Source organism: Dreissena polymorpha, chromosome 11, assembly GCF_020536995.1.
Source record: "Dreissena polymorpha isolate Duluth1 chromosome 11, UMN_Dpol_1.0, whole genome shotgun sequence".
NCBI lineage: Eukaryota > Metazoa > Mollusca > Bivalvia > Myida > Dreissenidae > Dreissena > Dreissena polymorpha.
The window spans coordinates 55,665,917-55,684,706 of record NC_068365.1 but is presented as its reverse complement, the minus strand read 5'-3'; the positions used below and the strand labels follow the sequence as shown (position 1 = coordinate 55,684,706).

The window sequence follows — 18,790 nt, the reverse complement described above, 5'->3', positions numbered from 1 at the left end:
TAGTGTAACCATTGAGCTAATGACACAAGACACCATCTCCATATGCATGTAATCAGAAATGTGTCACAAAATTACAGTCTGGAAATGACGAGATTTAACAGGTGCATTCACCCACTGAACTGCTGTTGCCATCACTTAATCCACTTGACACCAAGTCTGATATACACATAGGATCTTCAATGAAGTCTAAGAAACTAAATGTCATTGAAGTTTACAAATCACTACTTTGCAGACAGTGTGCTACCTTTATCTTAGCAAGTTTTGATATTATCAACGGTTCTTAACTAATTGTTACATATTTAGTGAAAATAATACATGTTAATGTATAAAACATTTATTTGATAAGACAGAAGATTTTTATGAATACAACTCATTTAAATGCACAGTATTTCTTAATGTGTTGTTATTGATAATATAAAGCCTTAAGTCCTATGTTTAGAAGTATCTCATTATTTGTCACAAAAAGAAAATAAGAAGGCTATTGATTTCTCTGATCTACAAAATGCAAGTAAAATACATTTTATAACATTTTATAAAGTCAATCTTTTTAACATTTTGCACAAATTCTCATACTTCATATTTAAAACATATCACAGACACATTCCACCAATTTTCACCACAATTGTATATATTTAATTCAACAAAGCTGATTTCACCAGTTCTTTCTTTTCTGGTGTTAGGGTAGCTGGGAACTCAATGTCAAATTCAATAATCAGGTCTCCTTTCTGTGTTGAGTCATTGGACAGAGGCATGCCTTCCTTGGGAACCATCTTCTTGTAGCCTGGCCTGAAATACAGGGACGCAATCTCAATAATGGCTGCCAACAACACAATGAAACTTGAAATAAGCTTTTGCAAAATATATTTATTCAGGGCAATTTTTTTTAAAGACAAAATTACTTAAATATTTTTATCTTATTTACGCGGCAGGTAACTTTTTGCTATGTAGTCCGGCACTTCCTAATTGCATGTTATTTTGTTGTAATTACATCATCAACACGTCAGTAAACAACTTTATGAGTTAATAAATAAGTTATAGTAAAATAGGCAGGCTTTATTTTGTTGTCCCCTACCGGTTTCACCGGAGGGGACTTATGGTTTGCACTCCGTCTGTCAGTCTGTCTGGCTGTCCGTCACACTTTTCTGGATCCTGCGATAACTTTACAAGTTCTTCATTTTTTTTCATGAAACTTGAAACATTGATAGATGGCAATATGGACATTATGCACGTAATTTCATTTTGTTCCTACGTCAAAAATTCTGGTTGCTATGGCAACAAATAGACTTAAAATACTGCTGAAAAAGGTGGTTTTCTGGATCCTGCGATATATTTAAAAGTTCTTAATATTTGTCCATGAAACTTGCAACATGGATAGAAGGCAATATGAACATTATGCACGTCATTTCATTTTGTTCCTACATCAAAAAAAAAATCTGAAAATGGTGGAATTTCTGACAATGGAGGAGCCGGTAGGGGACCATAATGCTTGACAATAGCCTTGTTTCAACTAATTTGATACATAGGATCCGACACAAGATGTATTTTTACACCATATTTTAATTAATAAGGAATTCAGTTGGATAGCCAGCCTTCGCAAATTTTACTAACAAATTCCATTTATAAAACTTACTTATGAAAAGACAGGTGTTAGATTCAATATATCTTAAAGATTGTTGCTCCCACTTATAGTGCCTGTGATGGAACTAACCACAAGGCTGCAAGTCCTGCATTGGTTCATTTTAAATTCGAGCCTGCTTCTTAAAACATTTCATTTACTGAGCCTCGCTCTGAGAAAATGGGGCTTAAAACATGTGCGTAGTGTCGCCCCAGATTAGCCATAGCGCTCATTCATTAAACCCCGTTTTCCCAGAGCAAAGCTCATTATTGTAAAGTAGATATCTGATGATGTAATTGATGGGGATATTTCAACAAAACTGATGTATGCAAAAAAATTAAGTGTCAAATCCAATATATCTCAACAGCAGCTGTTTGAACCTATGGTACGTACTTGATGATGTCGTTGATGGGGATGTGCAGGGTTCTATCATCAAGGGTGAGGATGTCCACTGTACAGCCAGTGAGGGCCTTGCCGAGGGGCACCTTGGCCGTGTGCACGAGGTTGTTGCCTTCACGACTGAACCGAGCATGCTGCTTATCCTTCACTATGAAGACAATGTCCGCTGCAAGACATCAGATATCGCCATGTGAAATGATGTTGGAATTGATAAACACTTGATTTTTATTTTCCTTTAATATTCACTTTAGAAGAGTAAAATTGCACTACCTGTATTACCTAGCGCTATAGGAGAATAACAATAAACTTGAGGGTTGGATACTTGAAGGTAAAATTGCACTACCTGTATTACCTAGCGCTATAGGAGAATAACAATAAACTTGAGGGTTGGATACTTGAAGGTAAAATTGCACTACCTGTATTACCTAGCGCTATAGGAGAATAACAATAAACTTGAGGGTTGGATACTTGAAGGTAAAATTGCACTACCTGTATTACCTAGCGCTATAGGAGAATAACAATAAACTTGAGGGTTGGATACTTGAAGGTAAAATTGCGCTACCTGTATTACCTAGCGCTATAGGAGAATAACAATAAACTTGAGGGTTGGATACTTGAAGGTAAAATTGCACTACCTGTATTACCTAGCGCTATAGGAGAATAACAATAAACTTGAGGGTTGGATACTTGAAGGTATTAAATTTGAGCCCCACTCTAGGCAAATGGGGCTTCATGCATGTGCATAAAGTTTATTCCCAGATTAGATTATGCAGTCTGCACAGGCTAATCAGGAACGACACTTTACTCTTTAATTGATGTTTGGTTTGAAGGAAGTCTCTTCTAAACCAAAATCCAGTCTATGATTCATCCCAGATTAGCCTGTGCAGACTGCACAAGCATTAAGACCCATTTTCCCAGAGCGAGGTACATTTGAATGCTTTCGCGCTTGAATACATAACAGAGACACCTGTATTAAAGGCTGTAATAAACACATCATTTCAGTTGCACATGTTTGGCTACAACAATAATGCTATGTGTACCTAAAGCACATAAACTCAGTAAATATAAATGGAAATAGCTAGATGATCATAAAACAAAATGCATTCTCAGCAACATGCCTCCTAACTAACATACCTGGCACATTGTTGGGTCCCTGGTCCCCCTCCTCAGGGAAGGTGATGCGTGTGTTTGGTTTCCAGCCTTTCTTCACAGTGATGGTGAGGATCTTGTCTCTGATGCTCGATGTGTGTCCGTCCTCATTCATCACCTGGAATACATTAATTGAGCTGCTTTCTAGGAAAACACTTTCAAAATTGTACGAAATTTGCCTTCTTAAAGAAGTCTCTTTTATTAGAAAATCTAGTTTCAACAGAAATTGTCCTACCTGATTAGCCTGTGAGAATTGCACAGGGTAATCTGGTACAACACTTTACTCACATGAATTAAGCCCCATTATTGGTTTTCATATAAGATCCTCTTATTTAAGCGAGTACAAGTTTCTGGTGCTGTTTTCTGACTAATTATTTACAAATTTGACCTTAGCAAAGTTCATGTAATGATAAAGTGACAGACCTGTCTATTTGAAAAATATTTTTACACTCAATAGTTTGTGATGGACTTAATTCTAAGTAGTTTTATGTATGAAAAAATAAAAATAAAAAATTCAAAAAAACAGATTACTAACAATATGTGAATGAACTTGCTATAGTACAACATAGCTACATAGGGTAGACCACTGCGATGTTTCTAAACTTCTGTGTGACGTACCCTTCTTGAGATCTTCATTTTCTTGGTGCATCCATGGAACACCTCCTCCAGTGACAGGAAGAGATCCCTCTCAATGGGCGGGTCCTGCTTCTTCCTGCCTCGTCCAGCCAGCCCGCCAAACGACATGCTCAAATCACCGTCAACACGGTCATAGAATTCTGGAATCAACCAGCCCAGTTTGTTGTTTTTCTACCAAATTTAAACGCGGCTATCTTTACATTCACCTCTAGGAATATTGTGGATTCAAAAAACTAGTTTACATGAAATTTAGGGGAATAATAAAGTCGCGCGTGCGTTGGACACCGACATTTGTATTTTCAAATGATGTTTAATACCAGTATACATGTAGAGCTTACTTTTCCTTTCATTTAATTCCTTAAAGATGTACAAATGAACAATCTTTGGTAAACTAAAATCTAATTTAGAACAGTTTTTCAATGTCAACCCCTATAAATATAGGTCTCCTAGTTTTGCTAAAGTAAATAATGAGCCAAGAGGAGCCCCGCTTGCCTACCTTGGAATGGGTTGCTGCCCCCAAAGAAGTCCCTGAAGACCTTCTCAGCGTTGCCATGGAAGGTGTACCCCTGGGTCCAGGCCCCAGTCTCCATGCTGCCACTGGGGACGCCATTCTTCAGACCTTCCTCCCCAAACTGGTCATACACAGCACGCTTGCGAGCTACGGGTAATAGGACAGTCATTTTAAGATAAAATTATATCTTTAGAGAAAGAGAATGTGACAAGCGAACCTATATAAATAAACGAATCTGAGATAGTGCCCCGTGTATTAAACATTCACTTCTACATACAGCACTGAAAGGCTGATATATTACTGCAACACAGCATTAATGACTATGTACATTTATAAGTTTATTCAATCTTTTTTTTTTATAAAATATTAAATGTGTAAGTAGCATCTGCTTTTTTACATTTTTTTCTACATTTCAGAAAATAGTTATTCCATGAAACAAGATAACTTTTAAATTTAAACCAATTTCAACAGTCAAAAGGTATTCATTACTTCCAGTTTAAGTTAAGTATTATCTAACCATAATAAGTATTGCTACTTTGTCTTACTTTATTTCAATTAAGGTGTTAAGAATATGGATATCTGATATATTAATTATAAACATCAAATTGCATACAAGATCTCTGCTGTATACCAGTTACATAATTTTTCAAAAGTCTAGCGAGGTCAACATTGATGTTAAATTGCAAATATTTTCTTAACCCTTACAGTGCGGGAACCGAGTTGTGAAGGCCTTTGCAAACAGTTTGGATCAAGATGAGACGCCACAGAACGTGGCGTCTCATCTGGATCCAAACTGTTTGCTATTCTGATAGTATTCTTTGAAAAAAAATCGAAGAAAATGCTAATTTAAGAAATTCAGCAAACGACATTTTAGCAGACGACAAATTTCCCAGCATGCAAAGGGTTAAAACCACTTACGATCTGCTAAGACATCATAGGCCTCTGCACACTGCTTGAATTTGTCTGCTGTCACTTGATCCCCAGGGTTTTTGTCTGGATGAAACTTTAATGCTAGCTTTCTGTAGCTAAAGAATAAAAAAACATCCAATGAAAAGTAAAAGAATATTTACAAAACAAGTGAACAACAAAATGTTGAATCAATAAATTGTTACCATAATTACTCTAAGTTTATGGACACTCTAAATTTCCGAATAAGCCAAAATATTTATTTTTACTCTATTTTCGTACATACGGGTTTTCGCCCATAATAAATGTCACTAATTTTTGCAGACAGTATATTTTACACCGCCATTTTACCAGATTTCTGCCCTGTTTTTTTTCTTATCTGTGGACCTTTCGATCATGGAGTTTTACAGCGGGATTCATTTCATAAAACCTGGCATTATGAATGCCCTAGGGGTCATGGACCATTACAAATGCGCTACAATGTATTGGGTAGATTACCATGTATACCAGTAATAAACAATGGTTTCACACAACAGCATTTGAACTGATATTGCATTCAGGAAGCAGTATGGTTGTTTTTTATAATGTTTTTATATACCATTTCAGGTATTAAGAGACTGCACAAAATTGAAGTTGTGTTGTATTTTTTTTAAGTAGAGAAAAAAAGAGTACAACAGAATAAAATTATTGCACATTTATAATTGGTTTTATTTCAATATTATAATTGTCAAACAAACATAACACATCAGTCTCTAAATTTTTGAACACTTGTATATTTTTAATATTTTTCGTATCTAAATTTTGATCAAAGTCTATGTTAATACGCATCATGACTTGTTTATTTATTGTCAGAGACCTTTTTTCAAATATATAAAAACAAATTTAAGATTTATAAAAATTATCACTAAAGATCCAAAATACTTAAGTTGCCTGATTATAGGAATGGATTAAAACATATGAAAGAAGGATATCAGTCATTGTTTATATTTTGTTTAAGCAACATGAGCAATGCAGTGTCTAAATATCTCGTATAAAATATAAATATTTATCAAAGTTTACTAGTAAAAATCACACATCTAAAGCATTTACTTTTTCTTGATATCTGCATCGTCTGCTGAGCGCGTAAGCTGCAAAATATTGTAATAGTCAACTCCCATTTTACTTTTGTTCAAGTAGTCAAAAAATTGTAATGGCGTCCGTTTCTATGCAACCACCATGTAAAGCTGAAGTGATAAAGTATTTTAATTGTTTCGAATAAAAGCAAAATTAACAAAAACATTTGAAGCATGTAAAAAATTTAGAACAACCAAAATAATTTCTTTATCCAATAATCTAATTCGTTATCGGCATATTTAATTGTAAGAGTAATAATCGATCGCTGTTATAAAAATTCGAAAAGTCGGATTTAAAACAATGTGCTAGCTGGACTCCGAGCAACACAATCCAAACAATATGGAGGATTGGTTTTAATTTGAGAAATGGAATGGATTTGACTTGAAGTGTTTTCATGATTTGAATAATTAAAACCTTTAAACATGGATAGAGACGTTGCAGGGATCCGTATTAGCCCCGCGAATGTTGCATTTCACGATACAACCCTGGATAGTGTCGAACAGTTGAATGTGACTGTGTACAATATCAGTAAATCGAGTAAAAGCATAAGATATTATGCGCCAAAAACAAAGGTAAATACGAAATAGCTTACCCTTCAACATGCTATGAAGTCAAATTTATTTGGTGTAATATATATGCTGGTGATATGCATGAGCTTTTTTATTTGGGGGGGGGGGGGGGGGGGGGGGTAGTAGTAGTATGACCATGATTCAAAAGGCACAACTAAATGTCACATAAAATTGTGACCCATGTCCATAGCAATACGTAACATAGTTTTTTACTCATTTAACAGATCGTGGACCATCACTTAAGGAAATGCCCAATGCAGCATTTATACACACCATTAAAATAAATGTATGCAACCTTATTTGATGTTAATAAATAGATTAATAGACCACCGTGCTAGGGTTTCAGAAGCTGATAGCCCATTTTTTGTGTTGTTGTTGTTTTTGCAGCCTTTGACTATTAGATTGGCAAAAATAATGTTATAAGCCAGGACATGTAGCAGGGCCCTCAATCTATCAAATCTGCTGCTGAATTTCGGCGGCAGTCCCCCACCTGAAAAGTATACTTTTTTCCCCTTTTGGGGGGAAAAATTCCCCTAAAAAAAAAAAAAAAAAGATTTTTTTTTTTTTTTTTTTTTCAATAGAAAGATGTGTCTCATGATTATTATATCTCAATTCTATTTCAATTTAATCTTTTCAAACATACTAAATTATGAAAAATGCAATGAATATAGTGCAAACATGTACAAATGAAATAATGAGAGAGTAAGTAAAAAATTCCCTCAAAAAGGGAAACGCCGCGAAAATTCCCCCTCCTAAGGGCTGCGGACCCCTTCCCCCAAAGTAGTGTGAGGGCCCTGTGTAGAAAACACAATGTTAAACTGCAACTTTGTAATACAAGTGCTACTTAAGTTCGTTCTCACAATCAAATTAACAGCAATGTTTTTTTCTTTTTATTGGGCATTTTCTGAAATATTTATGTGATTTTAAAGAAAAATCATAATTTTTTGTCATATAGGCATATCCCAAATTCAGCAAAGATATCACTGTAGCCCTACACGTGGCGCTTTTTTACCAGGCTTTCAAGTCTTTAGTATACAATTGCTCACATTGAAATAAATATGATCTAACTGAAAACTCAGTTTGACAATCTTTTTATTGTTGGTTTTACAGAAATTCAAACTCAAAGTAAAAAATCCAGACAAGCCAGTGGCCCCTGGATTATGCGTGCCTGCAATTATTGAGTATACAAACACTGAGGATGGTGAGTTCAAGGACAGAGTCGTGGTGACTGTGGACGGAGAGGTGGTGGAAATCCCCATCATAGCGTAAGTAATGATAGCATCTTATGTGCTGGAGTATTGGCAGCAGTCATCAGCCCTCTGTTTAAATACCGACTTGTTATCTTAAAGGGTCATTTTAACAGATTTTTGGCATGTATTGAAGTTTGTCCTTCAATGCTTTATATTGATATATGTAAATATTGGAACTAGATGGCTTCAGTTAAAAAAGCAACTGGGCTCAAACCACTGACCCTTTGAGTAAAAGTCTAGCACTTAAACCACTCGGCTGTCCGAGCACTTACAGTGAATGTTGTATTGTATACTTTATATAAGCAATCCTCTTTGTGTCACCACATATAATGATAACAACAGAACTCTCTAAGTTATTCAATTGTTTTGCGTTTGTAAGGCTTTATAAAAAGATGCGTGTAATGGATATTTTAGAGCATAGAAAATGTGCAGTATTACGGTTTCCTCGCAAATATCATTACTACATTGAACATATGCGAATCTGAAACAATTTTTTTCAATTTTGTCAATTTCCCAAAACATGAAAAAATCCCTTTAATTTTATCAAGTTGCCATCAAACCAGGGTTTCAGTCAGTAATAATTAAGGGAAGTGCAGATCTTGTCCGTTTCTCATGGATTAGGACTTTTGTGGATGAACAATTTAAAATAACTGTTATCGTAGTTTCATCTTTATTGAATTAAACTAAAAGATATCAATTATTGTTGTGGAAAAAAATGAGAAAATAATGCTTGACTCAATTCAGGTTCTCTTTTTTTTCAGGTACCCTACAAAACCAATGCTAGAAATTGAACAGACAGTTGATTTTGGCAATGTTGTAGCTAACAGTAAAACTATTGCAAGGGAGATAAGTCTTGTGAACCATGGCTCCAAATCGGGAGAGTTCAAGATCAAGTATGCTGGAAATCAGCCAATAGCCATCATGCCAACAAGTGGGACTGTCCCACCCAAAAGTGTGCAGCTCATTAAAGTGGAGTTTGTGACAAAACAACCAGGAAAGATTGAAGAAATTGTGAAGTTAGTAGAAGAAATCTATTATAATGTTTGGTGCCCACAGTTATATGTTCAACTAAAACAAGAACCCAATATTTCATGTCAATATCTGTGCAGTTGTAAATTAGTTATCTCATTACGGTCGTTACATTTCATAATGTTGGAATTCATCATTGATCAAATATGACTGTACATTTCAGGAATGGGTTCAATAATTTGCTTAGATTAAACTTAATTTATTTAATATTACTAGAGTCTTTTTGTAAGTCAAGTGTTTTCTCATGGACAAACTTCAATGGTTTCAGCTAATAAAAGAGCTCCTCATTCAACATTTGAGATATCATTCTAGGCTTTGCCTCATTATACATTTTATATACATATGGAAGAGACACATTTTTAATGTTATGTACTTTTCATTAATTAAGTTAAGAAATAGTATATTTTACAAAGTGGTTACTTTTCCCTGTGTTTATATATACACCTAGTATAATCTTTAACCCCAGAGTGAAGCTGGAAGGTGAAGGCTCCAAGGTGATCCATGTGCGTGCAAACCTTGTGAAGCAAGCTCTGCAGGTGCTCTCCCTTGAGAGTGAGGAACCAATCAGCTGCATACAGTTCGGCCACACGTACTATGGCTCTGACAAGACCGAGTGTGCTGTACTCTGTAACAACGGGCCGGAACCGGTCAACTTTGTAGCCATTCTGGATGAAGATGCTATTGCCCAAGAAATGGTATGGTGTAGTTTTGTTCATAGTTTTTTTAGTGTATCAGGTTTATGCATGTGACTATTGTGACTACACAATTGTTTTGAAAATGTAATGTGTATTTAATGATGAAACAGTATTCAAAACAGATTTAATTTTAGAACATAGAAGAAACAATGCTTAATCAGATGGTAGGGCATAATTGATGACATTCAATAAATATTGCAACTCTGAATATACAGGTTTAATTATTTAATCTCTATAAATAATGTTAAATTGGAACATTGCAATTAAGTTCTGAACATAAAAAAAACACTATAATATGTAATAAATAAAATCCCTTTTTTACTCTAAAGGGTATTGACCTGACAAAGAACACTCTGGCTGCACTGGCTGATCAAGGGGACACAACTCAGGTGCCGGGAGAGACCAATGACATTACCTCCCTTGTCACTGCAATCCCCAATCAAGGAATTCTACAGCCCTATGAGAGGATACCTGTTTTCTTCCGGTTTAGTCCCAGGTAGTTTGAATTCTGATAAAATGTTGTTTTTGTTTTTGCAAACAAATTTTGAATGTATACACAATTTGCCACCAGTGTCAATTATGCAAGTTCTATTTCACATTTTTGCTGGTAAAGAAGTTTATGTAGTAAATACATATTAATAAACAAGTGAACTATATTTCATATAAACAGTTTCTATTCATGTGTTTTGTGTATAAAAATGAATACGAAATAAAAATTAATCAGTCCTAGAGTAACAGTTGTGAATAAATATTATAGTATATAGTATGTATATCTTCATATCCTGTATCTCATCTAATATTTTCACATGACACAAGTACCAGTATTTTTCTTGAGAAAAAAAGCTCAATTATCTTTGTTAAATTTAGCAGTAAAAATATATTGATATGAAATAGTAAAATAACTGTTTGCTTGGTAATTGCAGAGTATGTTATAATGGTAGCATCAATATTATTCTCAAATTATCTTTGTTTGTAAGTAAATAGGCAGCTTTTTATACCCCCGGTAGGGTGGCATATAGCAGTTGAACTGTCAGTCCGTCTGTGCGTCCGTCCGAAAGCTTTAACATTGGCCATAACTTTTGCAATATTAAAGATAGCAACTTGATATTTGGCATGCATGTGTATCTCATGGAGCTGCACATTTTGAGTGGTGAAAGGTCAAGGTCATCCTTCAAGGTCAAAGGTCAAAAAACAAAATCCAAGGGAAGTAACAAGCTTTAAAGGGAGATAATTTCTATTTTATATCATTTGGCAGGTACAGATCATTTTCACAAAGGAAGTAATATTTTTTTAAAGGATATAATCAACAACAATTTTTTTTAATTCAAAGCAGCGCAGTAAGGGGCATTGTGTTTCTGACAAACACATCTCTTGTTTAGTAAGTAAAGTAGATTAATATAACATCCTCATGGTTTGATGTGTGTGTTTAGAATAAAACAGTTACCATACAACATCAAATTAATAATTAAATAAACACATTATTGTTGAATGATTGACGTCAAGGAACAACTGCTTTGATTAAACCCTTGTGTATTTAATTAATTCTTAACCACTTGTCAATCGTCAATTATTTATGGACAAATACTGATGAACATGTAAAATCTCTTGAATTGCTGAAGGAAGTCCTTTCCCTGTCACAGGTGGAATGCATCCAAGGCAGGTTTTAAGAACAAGGAGGGTCCACCGCCCAGGAAGGACTTTGCTCTCTTTCTGAAACTGCAGATCATTGGCTCCAGTGAGGCAGACGGCATGTCAGGTGAGGCAGACAGCATGTCAGCTGGAACAATCCTGTTTTGTCAATAAAATGTCAATATGATTATTATGATGACAATGAAATTCAAGAACAAAACACCTTCTTTGTTTATTATTTTTTTATAAAGAAAGTTCACATGTTTCAAGCATTTTTACTTAAAACGTTATTCCTCCACTGATTAAGTATTGCACTTGTAAGTCTGTATGATTGTACATCTGTACATACTTTCTGAAGCTTGTGTCTTCAACTTCTGTTTAACTACTGGGTGGATCTGGTTAAAACTTTCACAGGTTAATGTGTAGAATATTGTAAAGAAAGAAATTTCGTCTTCCACATTTTTTACAAGATGTTTGCCATTTGTCTTTTTTTCTACTATATTTCCAAAAGTTTGTGTTCAACTCAACTTTAACTTCTGAAGCAGTTGACTGACCTTATGTGTAGATGATTGCCAAGAAAGGAATTAAAGTTGCACAAGTTTTGTCAGAATTATGGTGCTTTGTTTTTCCTTTATGGAATATGTATCTTATTATTATTATTATTATTTTTATTTCCTTTTCAACTGCTTGACAGGTTTTGCTAAAACTTTGATTGCTGAGTGACCTTAATGTGTAGATGATTTGCAAAGAAAAGAATTTTGGCTGCGGCTAGTTTTGGCAGAACTTTGGCCATTTGTCTTTTTGTCAATTGTGGAACATATAGTGGATTTTTCTGTGTCTATACCTAAGTTGGGGACCCATTTGCGTCTGTTATACACTTCAAGTTCTACAAAAAAATGATGCCCATTGACTTAATTGATTTTTTTAGAAAAAGAACTTAAAACTGAATGCCAGACGGAATGTTCATGCCATAACCCTTCCCATTTCAGAAGACAAGAGTATCGAGGTAGCGCTGACAGGTACCGCCCTGCCCGTTCTTCTTGACATCTCCCCGGCAACCAAGTACGACTTTGGGGAGGTCCCAGTGGGGGAACATGCGGACATACTCTGCACTCTGAAGAACAGCTCCGACGTGCTGCCAGTAACGTACCAGTTCCGACGGATTGCTCACTTTATTGCTCATCCACCGAATGGCAAGATTCAGCCACTTGCAACACAAGATGTCATCTTCTCCTTCGCACCTAACCAAGCTGGTAATTAAGAGTCTATTTTTAAACTGTGTATCTTTTTTGTAAGGCACCTTGTTAAAATTAAATTACAAAAAGACTTGAAACATGAGTGTATTAATGATTTAAAGGTCATTTGGTGTTTTTGTGGATTGTTTGTTTTCTTTCCGTTTCTTATGTTTGGTTTCAAAATAAAGAAGAAAAAAAAAAGATGTGATGAATAGAATTCCACTTAAGTGTTATAAGTTTACTTGCTTGACATGAACATTTGAAAACTTGCCAAGCCTTATGAATCTAATTTTCTTAGCTTTACCAAATAAACTTGTGTGTATTCTACACTCAGCTAATATTCTGTTTGTCTTGCTCACATTTAAGACCAGAATGTCTAAAATGACATCTTCTGAGCCTTGCTCTGGGAAGACTTGGCCTGTAGGTAAAGTGTTGTACCAGATTAGCCTGTGCAGTCCGCACAGGTTAATAAGGGATGACACTTTCTGCCTAAACGGGATCTTCTGTTAACCAACACATACATATAATTCTTACTGACGTTTGTCTTCTTGCAGGATTCTTCAAGCCTCAGCAGCTGATAGATGTGATTGGTCACGTGGCTGACAATCGCAACCCAACCCTCGCCCACCTGCAGATCATCCACACCCTGCCGATACACTTCCTGGGGCGCAGTGACCCTATCACCAAGCACAGACAGCCCAAATATAACCCAGGTACACAACAGAGTGTGATTCTGGCGGCTGTATTGATTGACAAATCATTAGACCTATGAGAAAAGAATATTCATGAAATAGTCATTTTATACCCCTGAGTTTATGTTTCGAAGTTACTCATCTTTTCAATGTATAAAATTGAAAAAACAAATATGCATCATTGGTGGTATGTATTTGTTCAAACTATGTATTACTTATTTATACACCTGTTTATAAAAAGAGCATATTATGCATAATTTGCATAAGCAAAATTATGTCAAAAAATCCAGTTGTTCATGATTGTATTCTAGGCCTGACCCCGTATATCAGTAATGAGGTGGGCATGTTTGTGGACACGACCTTCGCGTCTCTCAAGGACAAGCCCCGCAACGCCGTGGCAGGCGGGAAGGCCACCAAGCTGCACCGCCTGGCCTCCTCTGTCAACGAGGACGATCTTACATCCAAGGTGGCGTTCCCCAATGATCGTGCCCATAGCATCAGGCCTAGCGATAGGCACGAGTCGTACAAGTAAGACAATTCACAGCAGTTCTTGAAATATTTTAAGTATGTTTTATCATCTGCAACAATTCTCAAGTATATTTTTAAGTATGTTTTATCAGGATTACCTTTAGACTACTTTTGTCCAGTTTGCGAACATATGAGATTGTCACAATATAATAAGCTATATATAAAAGTATTACCTGGAATTCACATGATTAATACTATTTTGTATAACATAAATAATTTTTATATACTCGTACTTTCCAATGAAATAACAGACTGTTGTGAGTTATTTTGAAAACAAATGTTAAAGTTGTTTTTAGAAATCGCTGCCAGATAATAAATAATTGTATTGGTTTTGACAAAGTTAAATAAATAAAAACTCTCTTAATAAGGAAAGTTAAGAGTCATACAATTGTTAATAAGTGACTATTTAAAAGGAAGAATTGACACATCAAATAATTTTAGTTTCACTTTGAGGATGTTGCGTAAGGTTTTGTGACAGATATGAGTAAGTATAAGCTAGCTAAGGCAGTGTTTGTTTTGTCTTCGGCAGCCTTTACATTAATTTCCAAATCAATCCATTGTCAAAGCCAATTGTGAAATCAATAATTGGGCAAGAAATTTTAATTCATTGTGTGTTTCATAATGTATGCACCTTGAGACAGTTTTGCATTTTTGGTGTAAACAATTCATTGACTAAACAAAATGTCTATGACTTGGACAAAGTTGAAAAAACGTGCAATTTGCAAATGGTTAAAGTATTTTCAATTAAGAAAATTGCTTACTACAGCTACAAAGATTTTGTGTGGTCGGACAATGTAAAACTCACTCAGCTGAAGTGTCCATGTTGCCTGGTAAAACTTCTTAACAAACACAAACATGTCGGTGGAAACACATCCGAGCTGATGCCATCCCACGGGTAAACATGCACATGTTTTGTGGGATCATATGTGCAATTCTTTGCAGTGGACATCGCTTTCAGCATTTGTTGCACTGGAGAAAGGAAAGTCTTTGCACTTAATGAAGTTTTTTGATAGCGTGTTAAATGCAAAGTCATCTTTAGCTTGGTATTTTTTTTTCTTTTTATCTGACATCAGCAGAATTATGGTCCTTTTTTAGCTGTACAAATCTTTTTGGATATTTGTTGCATCTAACTAGTGAAATATTTATGCAAGTGGGATGAAACTCACCAAACAAAAAATTCAGCATGTTAACTTGTTCCCCTGGGTATTTTGGTGTTTTTTCCAAAATCAAAAAACTATTAATCTTTTTTTTTTGCAAAAAAAAAATAATTTAAGGGACAATTTAGCATATAAGTTTAACTGTTAGGGTTATCTGAATAGTAATTACCTTGACAACATGCGTACTTTGGCATAGTTTCTTTTGATATATACTAAGTTGTGGGATAACCTGCAGACACACACATATGTCTAGGTCTAGTTAACAAATGTTGATGATGAATCCTATTTAAAATGTTTGAAATTTTTAATCTAGCATATGCATATGGAATATCATAGAAGTTCCAGTAGCATTGCAGTGTGTGTAAATTATGTGTTTTGGTAATATGAAACATGGTATTGGGCTGCTATTGGGCAGGTTTGTGTGTTTGAATTGGAAAGATTTAGGTTTTCTCAGCGTAAGTATTTATATCACAATTTATCATACCACCGCACATCTTATATCAGTCATGTGTGAAGGATGGTCATATTACTCGGAATCAATTATAAAGTAATCATTTTTAGTAAAATAGAATCAGGTTCAACAAAACAAGCAATTTGATACCAAGATGTAATATATTTTAAACACAAAATACAACACAAACAGCAAAAAACATTTTTTACAAATATTAAGCGCGCATGCTCATGACGTCATTATTAACAAGTCAAACGACAAAAGTCATATGCTCTCCGCTAAAACTGCAGTTTTATAGCGATTTTTTCATTATTTCTTTAAAATCGGGGACGTAGAGGCATGATAAACAGAAAAACAGGTTACTGCCTGATCTTTTTGTAATATATCAGGCTCGGCACGAATAAAATAACCGCTTGGCAAGCCTCGCCGTTATATTATTCTAAGCCTTGCCTGATATATTACATAAAGATCAGGCAGTAACCTGTTATTCTCTATGTAGCAGCCATAGTAAGGACAAAATCTGCAAACTTTTCACACAAAAAACACACATCACAACAGCTAACACGACTCTACCTAAAAAACTACTAATTTACTCAGTAATATTGTTATGGAGCTTTTTAGGTCCTGTTAAAAAAATGCACTTAAAAAACACATTTTGACTTAATTATAAATTTAATTTAGTTCACTAGATTTTAATCAAACAGACATAGGCATGTGTTTGCAGGACAATATTTATTCATGTAAGTCCCTGCACATTATGCGAGTTTTTGCAGGACGATATTCACGCGTACAAAGCGTCACACGTATGTGGACCCTGACTACGCCCACATTGACGATGAGGAGGTGAAAAAATGGAAGCATCGGGACAGCTACATGCAGCTCATACGGGAGATGAAGGAACGACGACTCAACAAGAAGAAGGCCATGTATGTATAATCATGCTGTCGTGATAATATGAGCCGTATCATGCAAAATTGGGTCTTATGCTGCATACTGCACCCTACTGCAGACCAGCTTGGGAATACGTGCAGTCTGGTCAGGAGCTACCCTTCCCAGTAATGGGACCACGAAACCTTGCATGATTTATAGTAAACAATGTAGCTCCTGACAAGATTGCATGAATGCGCAGGTGGTCTGGAGCTACTATATGCTGGCTGCATATGGCAAAAGACCCAGGGGTCTAGGTAATTGTTACTTAAAATAAAAAAATTGTTTCTGCTCAAGAACTCAAGTTTTGATAGAGCTATTGCAGTGCTTTTTTATTTTAATTTCGGGGCCGATATTCGGCCCCATTCTCCTCAAAAAAGAGTATATATTTTTCCCCCATTTTGTAAAAAAAATCCCCTCCAGATTTTTTTTTTTTTTTTTTAAGAACTGTCTCATAATCATGATAAATATATCTCAAATTTATTTCATAAACAACTAACAAAGTATATAACTATGATTTATATTATTTTGAATTAGTTATAAAGAGTTATATTAAATAGTTTTTCCCAAATCAGTGGACTTTTCACATAAAATTGCATTTTCTCCCATAATGGCCAGGAAAAAGCCTGATGTATCTATATTGTGTCAATATTTGTTGATAAAATCATTCCAATTTGGTCCATTTTATTGATAAAAAATGCTCAAATTTGCCATTTTATCGATTTAAAAGATCCCAATTAGACTCAAAATGGCTAAGAAAACTGAGACTGTGCATGAAGGCTGAACTGTCTGAAACTAATGTCGAAAAATCATTGATATATATTTTAATTTTAAGAAAACGGACAAAGACATTCGGCTGTGAATATTATATTCATACAAACATGTGTATTAATATCATAAATATCATTACATATAAACAAGTGAATTTTTAATTTTCCCCTTTTCCTAAAAAATGACGCATTTTTTTCCCCTTTGGACGGGCCCGCCACCATTCCCCTATAAGTGAAAAAAAACACTGTATTGTGTTATAATTTTGTGAGAATGCATCTTATGTTCAGACCGTATTTGCAAAACTTATATAATAAAACTAAATGTTCATTATACTATCAAAGGGGAAGAATAGCCCAGCACGCTGTCTTGGAACAGCTCTTGTCATTAAATAATATCCATGATTCATCCATGCTGGTTTTGTGATTGCAGTGAGTTCAATGAGACTAACACAGAGATGGACATCGGCATCAAACCTGCCAAGGGCATCCGACCCAAGAAACTGCTCCTGGAAGAAATCCAGCCAGATCCAAGACGTATGTAGCCAACTCTGACCTTGCATTAGTCAGGGTTTAAATAGCTTATATTGCTCACCTTTCATTATCTTTTTGGCCGCTTGTGATAGTCATCAATGTTCATTTTAAACAAATCTCTGAAATTCCTGTGAGTAAATTGATAGAATTTGTCATGAATATTCCATGAGAAGTCATCTGTTGAAATACTTTGTAGGAAAAATCATTTTAAGGATGAACATGTGTGTTATTATAACTTATATATTGTGGAAGTACATATGAAACTCGTTTAGGAAAAACTGGGCTATATGCATGTGTGCAAAGTGTGGTCCCAAATCTGCCTGTACCAGTTGAACAGGCTTATCAGGGTCGCAATTTCTTTTCTTTTTCATAAACTGGAATATTGCTAAGAAAAGACTTCCTTTAAATGAAAAATAGCATACAAGCGGTGTGTTGTCCATGATTAACCTATGTGGACTGCACAGGCTAATCTGGGATGACACTTGTCGCACATGCATTCTTTCAGCCCCTACGCCTCCAAATGCGGACTACAAGCTGCTCAGCAGCAAGACGCTGTCTGCTAGCATGGGTCATGTGACCAGCAAGCGTGTGCGAGACGGCCTCAACGCTGTGCCCACCACGCCACAGGAGAAGATAGACTGCGGGAAGTTCCTCACTCCACAGGAGCAGCACCAAGTCGTCATTGGTAGGCAGTTGGTTCTGTGAAATCATTAGTATTCACTGCACATCTTTTTTTTTCAGGGCTTGATTTACCCACAAGTTTAATACAAACGCATTGGAAAATGACTGATGCCAATTTCTCTTCTTTTTTTCCAAAATCAGAAGTCCACAAATTATTGTATCAGAATTTAAAGAATTTAAGACAACATTCTTATTTCTGGTTGTATATATTATATATTTAACCTTAAGTTTAAAAAAAACTACTAAAAGCAATAAAAACTACACCTACTGGACGCCTGTGTATGTTTAGCAAGGCTATTAGTTTAGGTTCTCTCGTC

General features: G+C 35.3%; 2 protein-coding genes across 7 annotated transcripts in view; one reads left to right on the top strand and one right to left on the bottom strand.

Annotated features, from left to right (window-relative positions):
- Positions 1-318: 318 nt before the first annotated feature.
- On the bottom strand, positions 319-6,452 carry LOC127851154 (dnaJ homolog subfamily B member 13-like). The gene is made up of 7 exons (XM_052384773.1): positions 6,306-6,452; positions 5,229-5,335; positions 4,296-4,457; positions 3,782-3,939; positions 3,149-3,281; positions 2,009-2,180; positions 319-786 (listed from the first exon to the last, which is right to left on the bottom strand). The coding sequence occupies exons 1-7, from the start codon at positions 6,371-6,373 to the stop codon at positions 633-635; spliced, it is 954 nt and encodes a 317-aa protein (XP_052240733.1). The 5' UTR covers positions 6,374-6,452; the 3' UTR covers positions 319-632.
- A 190-nt stretch (positions 6,453-6,642) lies between these two features.
- Positions 6,643-18,790, top strand: part of LOC127851145 (cilia- and flagella-associated protein 47-like) — a 68,375-nt gene continuing 56,227 nt past the window's right edge. For all 6 annotated transcript variants that reach the window (XM_052384729.1, XM_052384725.1, XM_052384728.1 and 3 more), the window contains exons 1-12: positions 6,643-6,901; positions 8,009-8,163; positions 8,910-9,164; positions 9,644-9,872; positions 10,202-10,368; positions 11,513-11,628; positions 12,491-12,754; positions 13,291-13,449; positions 13,740-13,956; positions 16,338-16,490; positions 17,692-17,795; positions 18,298-18,477. In XM_052384729.1, the coding sequence (XP_052240689.1) occupies positions 6,752-6,901; positions 8,009-8,163; positions 8,910-9,164; positions 9,644-9,872; positions 10,202-10,368; positions 11,513-11,628; positions 12,491-12,754; positions 13,291-13,449; positions 13,740-13,956; positions 16,338-16,490; positions 17,692-17,795; positions 18,298-18,477 (2,149 nt within the window). In that variant the 5' untranslated portion in view covers positions 6,643-6,751. The remainder of the gene's footprint in view (positions 6,902-8,008; positions 8,164-8,909; positions 9,165-9,643; positions 9,873-10,201; positions 10,369-11,512; positions 11,629-12,490; positions 12,755-13,290; positions 13,450-13,739; positions 13,957-16,337; positions 16,491-17,691; positions 17,796-18,297; positions 18,478-18,790) is intronic.